Source organism: Dinoponera quadriceps, unplaced genomic scaffold (genome assembly GCF_001313825.1).
Source record: "Dinoponera quadriceps isolate SergipeBrazil2010 unplaced genomic scaffold, ASM131382v1 scaffold1872, whole genome shotgun sequence".
NCBI classification, from domain to species: domain Eukaryota; kingdom Metazoa; phylum Arthropoda; class Insecta; order Hymenoptera; family Formicidae; genus Dinoponera; species Dinoponera quadriceps.
In genome coordinates, this window is record NW_014555944.1 from 291,436 (window position 1) to 307,092 (window position 15,657).

Genomic DNA, 15,657 nt, shown 5'->3' on the forward strand with positions numbered 1-15,657 from the left:
CTAAAGGCCACTGTCAGGGAATTATTAGGGTTTCTACGTCGTAAGGCCCCGCTGGCAGAAGGCCAGCCGTGGAAAGGGGAAGGGCTCATTGCCTCGACACGTTTTCCATACGCGAAACCGCTTTATGGGGGTCGCCACGAAATTTCAGAGGGCCCCATTACCGCGTCGGGAGGGGCCCCGTCGAGTCGAATTTCCGGCATTAATTCGACATTATGCGATATTCAAATCTGTGCTGTGGAATTTTTCAGTCTAACGAGATTCTACCCTGCCCCCTCCCCTCCTCCCCCTTCGCCGCTCGCCGAACCCTTGGACCTCTTGTTCCCCTCTCGCTGCGCGAACTTCGAGCCCGCTCCATTATAGAAAATTACGGAATGCGAACAGATTGCTTAAATTTGCTAAATTTTTGCACGAAATTACGAAATACGGAACGTTTCGACCTTACTTTAAGTCCTCTTCAGTCGTAATACAAAAAACTATAAATAATAAAATCGGTCCCAAGACATACACTTGCTCTAATGATGAATTGAGCAATTTTCGAGATCGGTTTATCCTTTTATTCCATCTCAAGGAACCATCTCAAGTAGCCATCATCAATTGGCCACATTTATGCAAAAAAGATCCAAACCATGAAATTACGATTTTTAAGATGTTCTTACCAATGAGTCAGTTTATACGTTTTTCTACGTCAAATAGAAAGATCCTTATAACGCCTGAAATTCTTTAAAAGCCAGCTTTTATTTTCCAATTGTGCCATTTATTATCAATTTTTCTTATCCTTTTCTCAGAGGTTAACCGCGTCAATGAAATATCCTTAGAGAAAAGAAAATGAACGATGCTTGACTTCTCGAACGATTGTGAAGAACTTCAGTGCCATTCATACTTTTTAAATCATATATTACATTTTCATTTACATGGTTCTCGAAACATATTCCTGTATCTCGTTACGCTGAAAAATGTGCATGCACTATGTAATAAATATATGAGTTGGATTTCTTTCTTACACAACCATGGCCAATTGTGAAGCACCGATCGAAAAGTAACACGGCGATTACGAGTCTTATCGTTGATCATCCGAGTCGCATCTCCGGCAGATATTTCGCGCTGGTTGCTCGCGCAGATCGGAAATTTCTCCTCGTGTGGGATCCTCTCGTTGAATCGGGCGCGAATGAACGGCGATTGGACCGGCGAGGGAGGCTGATCGCGCGCGCGAGGACCGCCGAGTAGCGCGCGGCGTTCCTTTGTTCGCGGCCAGTTTCATTTTTCGAGTATGGAGGATAATTAATCTTGGGTGGGCATAAAAGGGTTTTCGGGTTCGGCCACGAGAAAAAATGAGCGCAGCTCTGGCTTCGGCCGCGGCCAGTTGTTCGCCGGCCCTTTCCCCCCCCCCCTCACGTGCGCGCTCGCGCGCGTTTCTTCCCTCGGGCCCCTCGCGCTCTCCACGTGAACTCCTGCCCCCGCGCTTATTCTTTTTTCCTTCCTATTTTAACATTTCTCTCTTTCTTTCGGCCGGATCCTCTCCGCTCGTCTTTTCTATCTCGTTCATCCGCTCAACCGCCTCCCACACGCAGCACCGCGGGACTCTAAACCGCCATTTCGTAGGCCCCCTCGCGCCCTCCGACGTCCACCGCTTCCCCATCTGCCCGGCTGTCTCTCCTTTTTTTCCGGAATTTGAGTCAATAAAAAATCGCTTGGAACAAAGAAACGAACGGCCGCCAATTTCTCACCGGATAATGCGCCGGGGCCCATCGGTCCCGGGGAGAAGGCTAATCACGGCTGGCCATCTCGACTTCTGTTAGGTGTTAAAAATGGACCCCGCGGGGCCCTGCGTTCTTTATCTCGCGGTTGGCCCGATCTGGCCCCCGTCTGGACGTTAAATATTAAAATTTGGAAACGTTACACCGCGCCCATCCGGGGAGATTCCTGCTTTCTTCGGCCGAGGGCGGTGATAAAAAGTCGGCGGAACGACGCGCATCAATCCTCCGGTCTCGCGCGTGAACGCGGCCCCGGCGAAGAGGTGGCTCGTCACGAAGCGGCCGTTCGGCCGCGACATAAATCGTCGAATCAGGCGTTCTCCGAAAGTCGCCTCGGCGGATTTGCGAGCGTTGCTCTTTTATACTCGCCGGGCGCCCCCGTCCAGACGCGAAGGGCTCGGCCTCTAATGACGCCGGCGCATTCGCCCCGCTCGATATATATCGTCCTCGATTATGACGAGCCGATAGAGAATCGGCGATTTATCACGGAGCGTTCGAGAGCGCCTCTCTCCTTCAGGACGTCGACCGCTCCCTCGGACGGACCTGCTCGTTGGTCGCCGACCGATTCCGGGTTGGAGACGCTTCCACGTACGCGGGTAGGCACGCGTAACGCGAGGCTTCCGAGCGAGCGAGCGTGTTTCGTTACACGAGGACGACGCGCTCGAAATTCGATTCTGACGAGAAAGAAGAAAACCGAAGCCCCCGCCGGTGATGATCTTACTTTTGTGTTTGGAATACCGAATTTACCTAACGACGCGCGCGACCCGCGCCGTATCACACGGCGAGCGAGTCGGCGCGATCGAGTGGCGCGTTATCGGCTTCAGTTTCACCGTTCGTCGTGTCTCGGGACACCTAAATTCGCGTGTATTACACACGCACACTTCTTTTCTTCTTATCGTACACTGCGTGCCACGCATTCGCCGCCGATCCGTTCGCGCCGCGTTCTCACGCGGAAATTCGAGAACGAGTGGAGCGGAAGAGAGAGAGAGACAGAGAGAACGAATCTCCTGCAGGAAGCGGGCGACGACGATTACTCGGATTTCTGGACGAAAGGAGTCTGCCGTCTCGGTTTTCCTCTTTGCCGAGACGCAGCATCGCGGAAGAGCGCGCGGCCACCTTTCGACCCTTCCGATTCTCCCGCGAGCAGGGAGGACTATCCATCCGCGGGGTGAGAATGGAAGCGAGAGAGAGAGAGAGAGAAGCGCGGCTCACCCTCGGCGCGCACGTAACCCCTGCGGGTCACAGGGAGAACGGCGTTTTACCGACTATTAACTCACTTTTACCCCTGTTTCGTTACCCTCGCGCGGCCCGGACGCCGAAGGGCGAGCAGGGCCCGCAGGCGCCGTCGAGATAAAAACGATACGGAAAGGTGCGCGCGAGGTGAGTCCCTTCGCGTGTGTATTTCTCCCGCGAGACTTCACGTAATCTCCCGGTTTCCTTTCGCTTTTTTTCCCCCGTCCGTCTCGCCTTGTTTCCACCCCAGCGATACCCCGGTTTTCGGGCTTTCCCGGAGGGACGGACTCGTGCAGGTAGACCGACACGTACCTGCGCGCGACTCCTCGTGGAGGGTCGGCGAAAAAAAAAAGCGCGAAACTCTCTCACCGAGGAGCACGGTCGATTTAACCCCTGAGAAAAATCGCGGCCACCCCTCGCTAAGACCGAGCGGTCGCAGTCGATCTCGGGGGTTAACCGATTTCCCTGCGAAATTTGAAATCCGAGAACGCGTCCTCTCTCCGATTTGACCTGAGCGGTGCGCCCGTTTAAAGGTTTAAGTATCTCGTAAAAATGGGCTCGAGGACACGTCGCTCGAGGTCTCGGCGCCCTTCCTCCTTTCTTCCCCCGTTAGGCGCGCGACTTCCGAGGTTAGAGGGTCGGATGTCAGTCGCTGTCTCTAATTTGAGCACCGAGCGTATCCGAGTGATGTCGATTATTTTATTATCCGGGGATTCCGTTGAGTTCGTGGCGCCGATACGCCGATAACGGACGCGAATTTCCGAGTAACCTCGAGGTCTTGCGAGTCTCGCCGGAATCTGGAAAATATTTTATATTCCCACGTTCCGCTTCATTTTATTTCAGTTATTAACAACTGGAGATTCTCCCCTCGATACAATATATCGACGAGATTAATGAATTGATATATTATAAAAACATTGGATTATAGAAATACAAATAAATGCTTAATAACAATGGCCCTGAAAATAGGCAATTACTTGTGAAATATATCAATCAAATCCTGTTGTAAACATTTTCGATCGTGGACATTTTATTGTTTAGCTGAAATTTCCGATGTCGAGTTCCATGCCTTTCTTCGTGAAAGAAGAACTTTGAACTTTGAAAGGGGAACATTTAACATTGTGTCTTCGCGCGCGCTTCCAAGGTGAACTTTCTTGGAAGAGATACTTTTTCTCAATAATAATAATCGATTCCCACTTCGTGAATAATTGTGCCGATTGCCTTCGGGCAACGGATGCGTTCTCGTTTACTTATCAAAGTACGCTACATTTCGCCTGACGCGTTATAAATGAGGAATCTCGGCCGGATGACTCATCGTAATGCGTTTTTCTGCCGCGATTGTGTATCGATGGAATATGACTCGCCGCTGTGGCGAGGCGATTTGGAGCAGAGACGAAAGGAAGAACGTCTCCAGAGGAAGAGAAACACAGGATCCCCGCGGCGCGGTACCTTCTCCGGACCGGGCCTTAAAAATCGAGTCGATTTAAGGACCTGGCCGCGAGCGAGATACAGCGAGACGCGTGTACGCATGCGATTCTTCAGGAATCTCTCCCTCACGAGGATGAGAATTCATTTAATAGCGGAACGAGCGCCGAGAGCTCGTTTTGCGCTATTTGCCGCGCCCCTTCTCCGCGCATTATGCCGTTTATTAATCATAAAATTCTGCATTAATCATACGAGATTCTTGATGTTCAGTCGGGACACTCGGAAGGTGCGGAATCGAAATTGCGCTCGGGGAACACGCCGTAGGCACATATTCCGTGCGAGAACTTTCCCACAGCGCGCATCATTTTTCCGTCCTTCGGGGGAGTCCGCGTTATGACGGGACAGTCATTTTTCATCGAGTGACGAAACCGCCGTAGGCCGTTTCGCGAACGATGGCGAACGACCGCCATCCATCGCGATATAGGACGCTCCATTCGCGCGACGAAAAAAAGAAAAGGAAGAGAGCAGCGGAAAGCGCGTGAAAGAGCGAAAGGAGAGCCGAACCGCGAGAAACGGAGGAAGGATAAATCGGGGGAAAAAAAAGAGATCCAAGGGGTTTCGTAATTTTACCAGACATCATCGATCTAACCTTCGGCGAAGCCCGATGCACCCCTGGGCGGGGGGTCCCGCTGATTCTTTCTCGCTCTCGAGCAAAGGGTCTTTAAGCCCTTTCCTGAGTCTCCTTGCATTATGCTCTTCTCTAGTTTCCTCATTCCTCACCTGCGAGCGAAAACTGCAGGTAATCTCCGGGATCGCGGGCCTCGACGTTCTCAGGGTTTACTTGCGCGAATGAAACGCATCCTATCTACCTGGTACCGCGGATTATAGCCGCAGGGTGGAGGCAACCGCCAAAAACAACCCTCAGCCGCCGTAATCATCCAACTATTTTCGCGAGTAGAACCTTTTCTCCGTAACTATATATTTCTGTTACACGGGCAAAAACGTCTCTTTGGATTTAATAAAATTTCTTTCATTGAAACGAATTGAACTTTTGGAATGAAGCAAACAAGCGAAGGTTTGATTAAACACACGGGATTGCTTGGTTTTTCAAATAATAAATATCCTTACGTTACCTAACATATTTCTTGTGTTTTCATCGAAACATTACAATGGTTGTCACAAATAATCAATTATTTGAAAGAAATGATATTGTAAAAAATATTTAAAAACTTCTTTGTTTCGACGGAATATTATATATTTGATATATAATTAAAAAAATTTTTCTTTTATTGAAAATTAAATATTATTTTCTCTAAATAATACCGTTTTCTATCAAACAACATGTCTTACTCTGGTAAAACAACACTTTCTCTCAAACCAAATAATATTTGATATTAAATTATGTTGTTTAAACAAATCCATGTCAAATAAACATGTATACTAAATCTAAAGAAACGTATTTCTCTGTGTACTCTGCACTCTGTGTACATATTTCTCCAGGTAAAAATTTTGCCGAAGATTGGAATCTTACACTTTTTTTGAATATCGAATCACATATAAATTAATTAATATCTAAGTAATTTGTAAATTATTTTCGTGTAAAATGATTCATAAAGCCACGATTGGTTAATATGAGAATTTTGGCGAATTGAGAGATTATGCTGAGATTATTTATCAATTCATTAGGGAATATAGTTTCATACATAAATTCAAATAAATCTTTTAATAAAGAATATATCGATAAATTTGACAAGTAATGGAAGCCAATAGGGCATCCAACGATGTTACGAGCTTTTTTTATATTTTTCCCCTCTGTAGAATATAATTCAACTGGCAGATGTACCTGCTAGCAGTCGATTACGCGGCTTTTAGAATCGAGACGTCTCAATTTCACGACTTTGAACCGAAGAAAAAAAACTTACCCCGCGCGGTCTCCCTCTTAATGCCTTATAGCAACCGCATCACGAACTCCCGGTGGAATCACCGCCTATTCCTCGTACCCTGGGACCAATCCGGAAGCCCATTGCCCCCCTGTAAAATATTCCCGAAATCATGGAAAAATCCAGGTAATCGGAGAATCAGTCTCGCCGGTATTCCGGCGAATATCGCAGTTCGGAAAGTCTTTAGAGATCCGCAAGTAAATAAGCAAGTAGATAAAACGAGGCGCACACTGTCCTTCGAGATTTCGCTTAATCAATTCTCCTCCTTGTTAACCGGAACAATACTCGCGGAACAGAAACATTTCCGGCCGCAGCGATAATTGAAGATGATAATCCGACTTAGTAATTATGAATTGACCGAGTCAATCATTTCTGACCGATAGCTGGTGACTTTATAACGCCCGTTATCGACAGCCCAGCATTTTCAGAGCGCAAAGTTTTCGCGTTTGTTTAGCTCGGGAGATTATATATATCACCGGGCTCTATTAGCTCTCCTCTTATCGAGGGCAAACGCGAATTTCGCTAGTGGTCCGACGGCAATTCGCTCTTCAATAAGTAACACACGACCAAGTGCGAGCGTTTTGATTGCTTTCGCTCGCCTCGGCTCGACGAGTTTAGAAAAAGTCGGCCCCGTTCGTCGTAGTCGACCCCGATAAGCAGCCAAAGTTAACTATTTTATGGATCGCACGGTTATGGATTCCGCGGCTCTCGTTAAGTCCCGCGGGGAACCATGAAAACGCTCCGATAACGTTGATACGTCGACGCTCGTTCGTCTCCCCACTGCCGGGTTAGTTCCAATAATACGTATTGTGTGGACCTTGGATTTCTCGAGAAAAAATATCACATTATTATTATAAGCGTGCTATCAATAGCGGAACAGCTTCGTCATTAATTGCGAAACCGCTGAGTCCGCAATATCGATTCCACGCGACTTTATCAAATCTATTTTTACGCATTATATTTATCTCAAGATTAAAGAGAATGTTCTTCAATCTTAAATCTACAGAAACTTATTAGTACGCTGATCGTCAAATAATAATTTATATTTTCTGTTTTTTTATAATTGCGTAAATAGGAGTTGATATGTTTTCGTTGAGCAATTATGAGAAAGTGGAGAGAGGAATTTTGACAATATCTAGTCGAGAGAGTTGAGAGAGAAAGAAGGAGGGAGAGAGAGAGAGAGAGAGAGAGAAAGCACGATCTTTATAATATAAAATGATTTCGTGCTCGGCGGATTACGTTGGAAGATATTTTATTCTTTGCAGGAAAGATGAAAGTGAAGGAAGAGAAAGACGCCTCCTCGATGGCCCCCGGAAGTCCACCCACGCCTCCGCACACCCCACAAAGTCCTCAGCGCGCGATTCCACCCCTCGGCAACCTGTCGCAGTCCTGCCAAACGTCAAACGCGAATTCGCCGAGTCTACAGCAGCAACAGCAGTCGCAACAACAGCAGCAGCAGTCCCAGCAACATCATCAACAGCAACAGCCAAAACAGCACCAGTCGCAAGAGCAGCAACAACATTCCCTGCACGCCATGGCGAACTCGTCCCTGAATCAAATACTGGTGCAGAACCCGGCGCTGGCGCAACTGCTGCAGCAGAATCCCGCGATCCTGTCGCAGAATCCGCAGTTGGCGCAGCTGCTGCAGCAGAATCTGCAGGTTCAGATGGGCAGCGTGCTCTTTCAGAACGTGAGGCGGGAGGAGCCCGAGGATGCTAGGGTGAGTCTTTTTTGGAAGTAACATTCTATTGTCTTTTTTAACGAACACCTCCTTCGACCGAATCCTTCATCCTGTGGAGTTCCTCGTCCGTATTCCAGCCGTGATTGTAAATCAAATCAACGGCACGATCTCTCTCACGGGCATATTAAGCTCTTAACAGAATGGCTAACTTGTATTTTTAAATGTTTCATGCCCTCAATCTTTAAATCTAAATTATCTAAATTATCCCTAAATTATCTTCTATTTTACATTTTTTATTACACCAGCAGTTTGTTATCAGTCACAAACGGAACGACCTGTTGAATGAAACCAGATGGGAATCAATATAGAAAATCCACATAGAATTCCACGTTTGTTTCCTGGGGATTTGCAAAAACCCAAATCCCAGATAGGAATTTATGTGGATTCACACGAGCTCCGTTGGATTTCTGTGGGAATCCACCAGGAAATGTTGAACAGGACGGTTGTTTTAGTTTAAGACTCGAGACACAAGACCATCATTCGTACGTTATTCAAAGACAAAGACTTAAGGCATAAAGCATTGTCTTGAGCCGATAAGTCAGCCGTTCTGCTAAGACCCTTACTTAGTCCGAAGTCCATACATTTTTTCAAGGACTCTCCTGAAACTTCACAGTGACAGTCGCGTTACGGTGAAATGATCGCGGTACTACGGATGCCAATTCGTAGTGCTGATCGCGGAGGTTACTCAAGGTTGCGAGCGATCGATGATCGAGCGATTTGTTAAAATTGAAGTAGCGTCGAGTAGCCGCTAGGTGTTGCGTAAAGAGAGAAACGATCGCAAGCTGTCCGAAAACAATACGGCGGTGAGTCATCGTCGTATTCCGACAACTCTTGACCATCGTCAGATCGTAAAGTTACAAACCGGGAGCTGTGTGAGCTTAATTGTGCTGGAATAATTCAGAGGTTCTCAGAATCGTGTGCGACGAACAATCGGTTGTGTTACGTCGTAATAAAAGTCAATATAGACCTCGCCGCTTAGACATCACTCCCGCGTCGAATGCCTCCGAGCCTTTCTTTATTAATCGAGTCTCTCTCATTTCCGGACTGTTGTCCCGGTTGTCTCTGAAATCTCCTAGCCGCAGGATAGACGATGAAAATATCACTCGCGGATCAAAGTTCAGAATTTCGAATTTTGCCATAAGAGAAAATCCAGTCGTTCTGAAATATCGAATCGACCGCACATCTGCGATCACGTAATTTTTCTCTACGACGGAAACGTGAGAAGTTTCACGTGAACTCAGCGACTTCAGCAATCGTGTAACTTTCCGAACTGTAAGATTGCGACACTTTCTCGCCTCGAGAGCTGAATACGGAAATTCTAGTGAAATTCTAGCTAAATCTAGATATTTTTCAGCATTGGTGTATGCGTATAGTATATTCCTTCACATTCACAAACCAGAATTAGTTCATGTCTGCATGTAACCATTTTAAGAACGAGTAACGCGGCATTCCAATCCGAGGTACTAATTAACTAATTCGAGTTTAACGGATTTCACTCGCCGCGCATTCAGCCGCGATCTCTCCGCGACTCTTCGTAAAAAGTTCACGCGGAATCAGGATGAGCGAAAAGTGAAAAGGGAAAAATCTGGAGGTTACACGATCGCCGCTCCGACCACGGTATTCAGAGCTCGATCTCGTTATCGTAATGCCGTTATCAACGACGCGTTTTCACGACGAGCGCGCCAGGTGAGGTCCGTGTACGCCGTGGCACGCCGAAGCGAAGACACGGAGGCCGCGCGCGGACGACGATCCGACTATGGGATCGCTGCTGTGGAATCCCATACGGGGAGAATTGAAATTATTCCCCCGATTTTTCTCGTGTCGTTTACATTATTTTCGCTTTTGAATATTAATGGGCATATGCTCTCCGGCGTTATGGCACAAGAAGTAACAACGGCGTATAATACTCGAGTCTTAACGTTATTCTATTGTTTGCAAATCAGCTCTATTGTTTTCTCATATATGCCTCTATACTCTCTCGCGTACAGCTCCCCCCTCCCCCCTCCGTCGTCCCTATCGTCTGCGCGCGCGCTACCCCCGCTCCGCTCATCCTCCTCCACCTCCTCCTTCATCGGCGTGCCCTCCTCTTTCCCTTCCCCCTCGTCGTTCTTTCTCTTATCGTTACCCCTCTCTGCTCCTCTCTCTATCGCTCCTCTTCGATTCTCTTCTTCCTCCTCGTCGGCACTCTTCGCCCCACCCTTGTGTCCTATTCCGATTTTTTTCTCTTTCTTCGTCCCCCTGTGCTTCTTCCCCTGCGTGCCCCCCCCCCCTTCCCTCCTCCCTTGCATACGTCCGCATTATGTACATCGCGGTGCACATTATTTTCCATTCGTTTCGTCGCGTTTTCTCCTCGCGCGTATTTCTTCGCGACCTGCCGACGGGGAAGAGCATCAATTCGAGACGAATGTCGGATCGGTATCGACCGAAGACGCGTTCTCAATTTCGCCGCTGCTCTCTTCCCGAGAGAGAAAGAGAGAGAGAGTTTTCCCGACGACCCTGTCCGGCCGATCGTATTGCTATGCGCGATACGCCGCAATCCGTAATATTGGGCACGGAACGTCGCCGATAATTATGAACGAGGAATATAAATGTTCGATTAGAGATTGCAGAATCGCCGGAACGCGATGGTCACGTACGTGAGGCGAGTTCTATTAGATTCGACGGAATTAATCGATTGTTCCGGGCACGCTCGATCGCCGCGATCGCCGCGGAATGAAATTCACAGCCCGGGGCACAAAGAATCCGGCCGGCGGAGCGCGCGCGCGCGCGCGCTGATGCAACGCCGACGAAGCGTCGCGGCGTAACTGAAATTTACGTACCTGCTAGGGACGGTTCCGATTCGTATTGATACTTTGAAATATCTATACACGGTAGGGACGGGCGATACAATGGAAAATATTGATATTTCGTGTCGACACGTCGTATCGTAAATAAAAATATCCCAATGCTGTCTCGTATTTTTGGCGCATCGACATTTTTCGTCGTATCGCCCATTTCTAATACACGGTCGTTTGATATTCGATATTGTGCGTCGATACTTGAGCTTCAATATCGCGGCATATCGGTTAAAGTCTAGATATCAATTGATTCGATACAAACCAAAGGTACGATTTGGCTGTTGTTGAGTGGCGCTCATAAATATATAATTATTTCAAGGTCTTTTATAAATACTGTCTTCGGGCATTAATATGGCCTTTTCATTGATTAAGGATTATTGAAGTCGCGCGAACCATGCGGCGTACAACGTTGCCGCGCGATATGAAGTTTAACACGCACTTTCTCAGGAGGCTCGTTAAAAAATGTCGGCCGTTCTCAGATTTCTCTCTGACATATAGAATTTAGGATTTCGTCATGATTCAACGACCAAAGTGATATCCAACAGACAAGGACAAAAGTAAGCGACAAAGTAAATTTAGTAATTTTCCGATGTCGATATATTTCTAATCAATATATCGGTGTATCATTGTATCATAAATTTCAATTCGTATCGATACAAAATATCAATATTTATGCTCATACATCAATTTATGCACATCTTGAATACTTGCATGTTATTCAGATTATGTCAAGTATTCAGAGTTATGCAAAATAAGTTCGGGGTCTCCGATGAGTCCACAATTTCCACGGGTTCTAATGAACCTCGAGTCTCTTGAAATTTCCTCGGAGAAGGCCGCCGCGCTTGATTGAATTTGACGACGAACGGCCGGTGTCGAAAGTAATTTTTCGACGACGCCGAGGAGGAAAAAAGGGGGACGACGGCCTAGCGCGCGATGGAGCAATCCCGTTCATAAATTCAACGACGTCGCGGCACGGATCTCAGCTAAGGCTTCGGAAATCGTACAGCACTCGAATAATTTGCACCGCGATGGGGCTTCCGGCACAAGTGTCGCTCTTACCTCGGACCGGCCGGGCAGTGTCCGCCTTTCTTCGGGTCTCCCGATTTTCATTTCGGCATCCGTCGCTCCGGAAGGCCGCGTCCCGATGAGAGTTAGCTGTTCGAAATTAAGGCGGCCGTGGGGTAATTTCATTACTTGGTAGCTGGGCGCGGGGTTAACGTCGGGGTATTACGCGGCCATTACGGGGCCTCAGGCCATAACGCGATTAGTCGGCGGAACGGGCTAGTCCTTCGGATGCGCGATAAGTTTACGGAAACATCTCGCGTCTGCCGCGTGGGCGACGGCTCCCCTTTCGCCTCTCTTCCCGCGCTCTCGCACATACGGCCCTGAGCGCGCCAGTGCATTGTACATCGTAATGTATTTCTTTTAGGTACCGCCGACAATAGCGAGCCTGGCGGCGATGAAGGTGGAGGCAGCTGACCCGAAGGTTTCCGGTGAGTTACTATTTCCTCCCGCTGACGGAATTATCGGGATCGTAATTAGATTCGAATCGAGACTACCGCGTTCGATGACCCTGCCCGAGCGCGAACAACGGACGAGGTGGAAAAGACAACGGCGGCGGGATGCGAAACTCTGTCCGATCTGGTTAGACCGGGTGATTTGTAATCGGCCGCTTTGACCGTTTGAGCGAACCTATGATTAGAACGGAGACATTGTTGTCGATCGTACACGGCGACGGTTGACCTTTAACGCCGGTCGGGATAGAAATAATCGGTATGCGCTCGGCGTTCGCCAAAAGTCGCGGCCGCCTGCGCGGAAGCGGCAGGATCGAGCCGGCGGATTTTCTGCGAAGCGCAAACCGACGCGTGTCGATGGTGCATCGGATCAGAATAGAGAGGCTTCGTCACCGTTGACGCCTATCTTGGGGATTTCGATCGTTATCACATCGTTGCGCCGGAGTTTTCAGTCAAACTACACGGTAAAACATTTCGTGCTTAATTTAACGCGTGTCCCAAACGACCTGCACAAATTTTCGTGTTAATTCAATGGACAATAACGCAAATATTGTGTCAGAAATTAACATAAAATTAATACGTTAATCGACACCGAAGTATAACTTGTAGTATTTTAATATTTACACGGGCAAAATCTGATCGCGTTAACCAGAAAGGGAACATCAGACGCGTTCTGTGCTCATATGTTGAATATCGACGCAAGATGTTGAGATAACATAAACATAATATGTTAAATTAACACACGGGTATGTTAAAAATTTAACGCAAAAATTTCAACAAGGACCGATTTTTACAAAATGTTTTTTCATTGTGTAAGAATGCAAATTCCGTCCGTATGGAGGAAAAGATTTTTCCGGAACAGCAAATTATTGATATAGTGACGGCAAAAAGATTTGTTACACGGAACAAATAGTTTTTCTGTTGTAGCAAAACGTCGTCGCGGCAGTGACAAAACTTAGTTGGCCTAATCAAAAATCAACATTCTTAACCCTTTGCACTCGAGGGCTCCGCTATGGAGACAATGCAAATAACTTTCAGTTCATAACATAAGGACAAAGACAAAAACTACTGTGTATAGGATATTCCGCTTTTGCTATTTGCATTTGAGTTTGAAGAGTTTGAAGACAAATTTTAAATGGCTCCGCTCCGGAGCCCTCGAGTGCAAAGGGTTAATATTCTTTGCCAATTGTTACCAATTGTTTGCCATTCGAACAAATTTTTACGCTGTCACTGAATTAACAAAAATTTGCTGTTCGAGCAAAATCGTTTCCGAGTGCAGCGGCAGTCACCGCCTGCTTTCGTCCCGTACTTAACGCGGCGGTAAGCTGCGCAGCTGCGAAACGTTTCTTCCCGGGAATCAATTTCCGTTTCTGCCGCGAAGCGGTGGGATTTTCCGACGAGGATTCATAATCGGCCGCTGCGCGGAACAGGTCGGAGAAATCGCATCCCGCGCACGCCCGCAGCGGGCCCGCATCTTTGAGTGATTATCGCGCATTCCCGCGTGCCATGTGACAAATCTGAAGCTATACGTAAGCCGGCGGACCGCGTCGGCTCTCCCTACGGCCTTTATTCGTCTCGTTCCTCGATCCTCGCGAACCCGTGAATCGTGGGCAACCTGACGAATCGCGGCCGTCCGTCGCTTTCAGTGTTTTGTACCCGGGGGCTGTTCCCCCTTTATTGGAATATCCGCCCACAGCATTATGGGAATTATCAAGGAAATGGGATGAGTGCCAACGGCTCCCACGAGGGGCCTCGAGGGGGGTTGCTTCGGCCGCGTTGACAAAAGAAACTCGCCGATATTCCCCCGTTCTGATATTTGCCGAACGCGCGTGCCCTCTGTCCCTTGAACTTCACTCACGCAACCTAAAGATTTGCTCAATGGGAAAAGATAAGTGTTCCGGCAGATCTTGTTTTTTTATCATTATCGGAGGAGTGAAAATGCGCCGCGATAAAGAACGCCTCCGATTCAATCGTCGCATTGCGAAAGTCGCGTCTGAATGGTTGAGTGGAATTACCCCGAGGAACCCATTCGGTTGGCTCAAACCAAATTCTTGTCTGGATTTGGGCGAACAAACGTCTCGGCAGTGAGAATCCAAATTTCGTTTTCCGGACCAAAGCTTTGGCTTTCCTCACCGGATCTTTTTCGTTTCAGAGAATCAAATCGCTCGGAAAACCAAAGCTTGCTTCAAACAATTGAGAACAACTGAATGGGTTTCTCAATGTACCATTCACTCGCTCGCGATAGCGGAGAATCGAATCTCGTATTATGTAATAAAATATTTGCCTTTTTCCGGCGAATCGATCATTTCCCGCCGCCGTCTTTCCCATCGATACGCGCGCTGCCTTCCTCGGAAACGCTGGCGAATCCGTCACGACGGCGAGTCCGCGATCGGCAAATCGCGACACCCATCCGTCGAAAGCATGCAAAGATCCCGCGACGGAAATCACGGCGTTCGGGACGATGGGGGACACGTTGCGTAGAGAAAGAGAGAGTAGGCGGCCTCCGTCGGATTTTCTCGTCCACCGACATATTCCCACAATTTCGGATCGGCCAATCGACGGCCGACCGGACGATATTAAACGCGTGGTGGGATCTACTGCGAAATGGAATAAAATAAAATGTACGTAGTACGTCGTTCCAGGCGTAAGCGGGACACATCGAAAGGAGACAAAGACAGACAGACCACTGAGTGACAGAATCAGAAAGAGAGAGAAAGATAGAGAGGAGAGGGAGGGATGATGAGACGAACGGGGAGCAAAGCGAGCCAACGGGAGAAAGAGAACGCGGGTGCGCGAGAGGAGGATAGAACCGTAGATGTATGAGTACGCGGAAAGAGAAAGAGAAAGAAAACGCCGAGAGAAAGAGACACGGGCTCTCGACGAGAGGGAGAGAGCGGGAGAGAGAGAGAGAGAGAGAGAGAGATGCTAGCAATCAAAGCTGATTAAGCCCACAACTGGGGAATCTGTGGGGCCAGTGTCTCACGCCAATCTCGCCCAATCAGCCGGTTGGCCGGGGAGATTTAAAAAATAGAATGCCTACTGTCAATTGTCCCATAATTTAAATAAATCGAATAAATGGACAAAGTGGCCAATTAGAGTAGTTGCTGGTTGCTGCTTTAACGCATTATTCTCTCTTTCTCGCAGTGTCTTCGACTCTCCTCTCTCGTCCGCCTCCCTTTAGACTCACCCCCCTCTCCCCCTCCTCCCCCCTCTCCG

The 15,657-nt window shown here is 48.0% G+C and overlaps 1 protein-coding gene across 1 annotated transcript in view; it reads left to right on the top strand.

The window, feature by feature from the left end:
* The window catches only part of LOC106745958 (zinc finger protein castor homolog 1-like), a 103,848-nt gene that overhangs the window by 52,356 nt on the left and 35,835 nt on the right, over nt 1-15,657 (top strand). The window contains exons 5-6 of the mRNA XM_014622029.1: nt 7,615-8,069; nt 12,357-12,420. Of these exons, the coding sequence (XP_014477515.1) occupies nt 7,615-8,069; nt 12,357-12,420 (519 nt within the window). The remainder of the gene's footprint in view (nt 1-7,614; nt 8,070-12,356; nt 12,421-15,657) is intronic.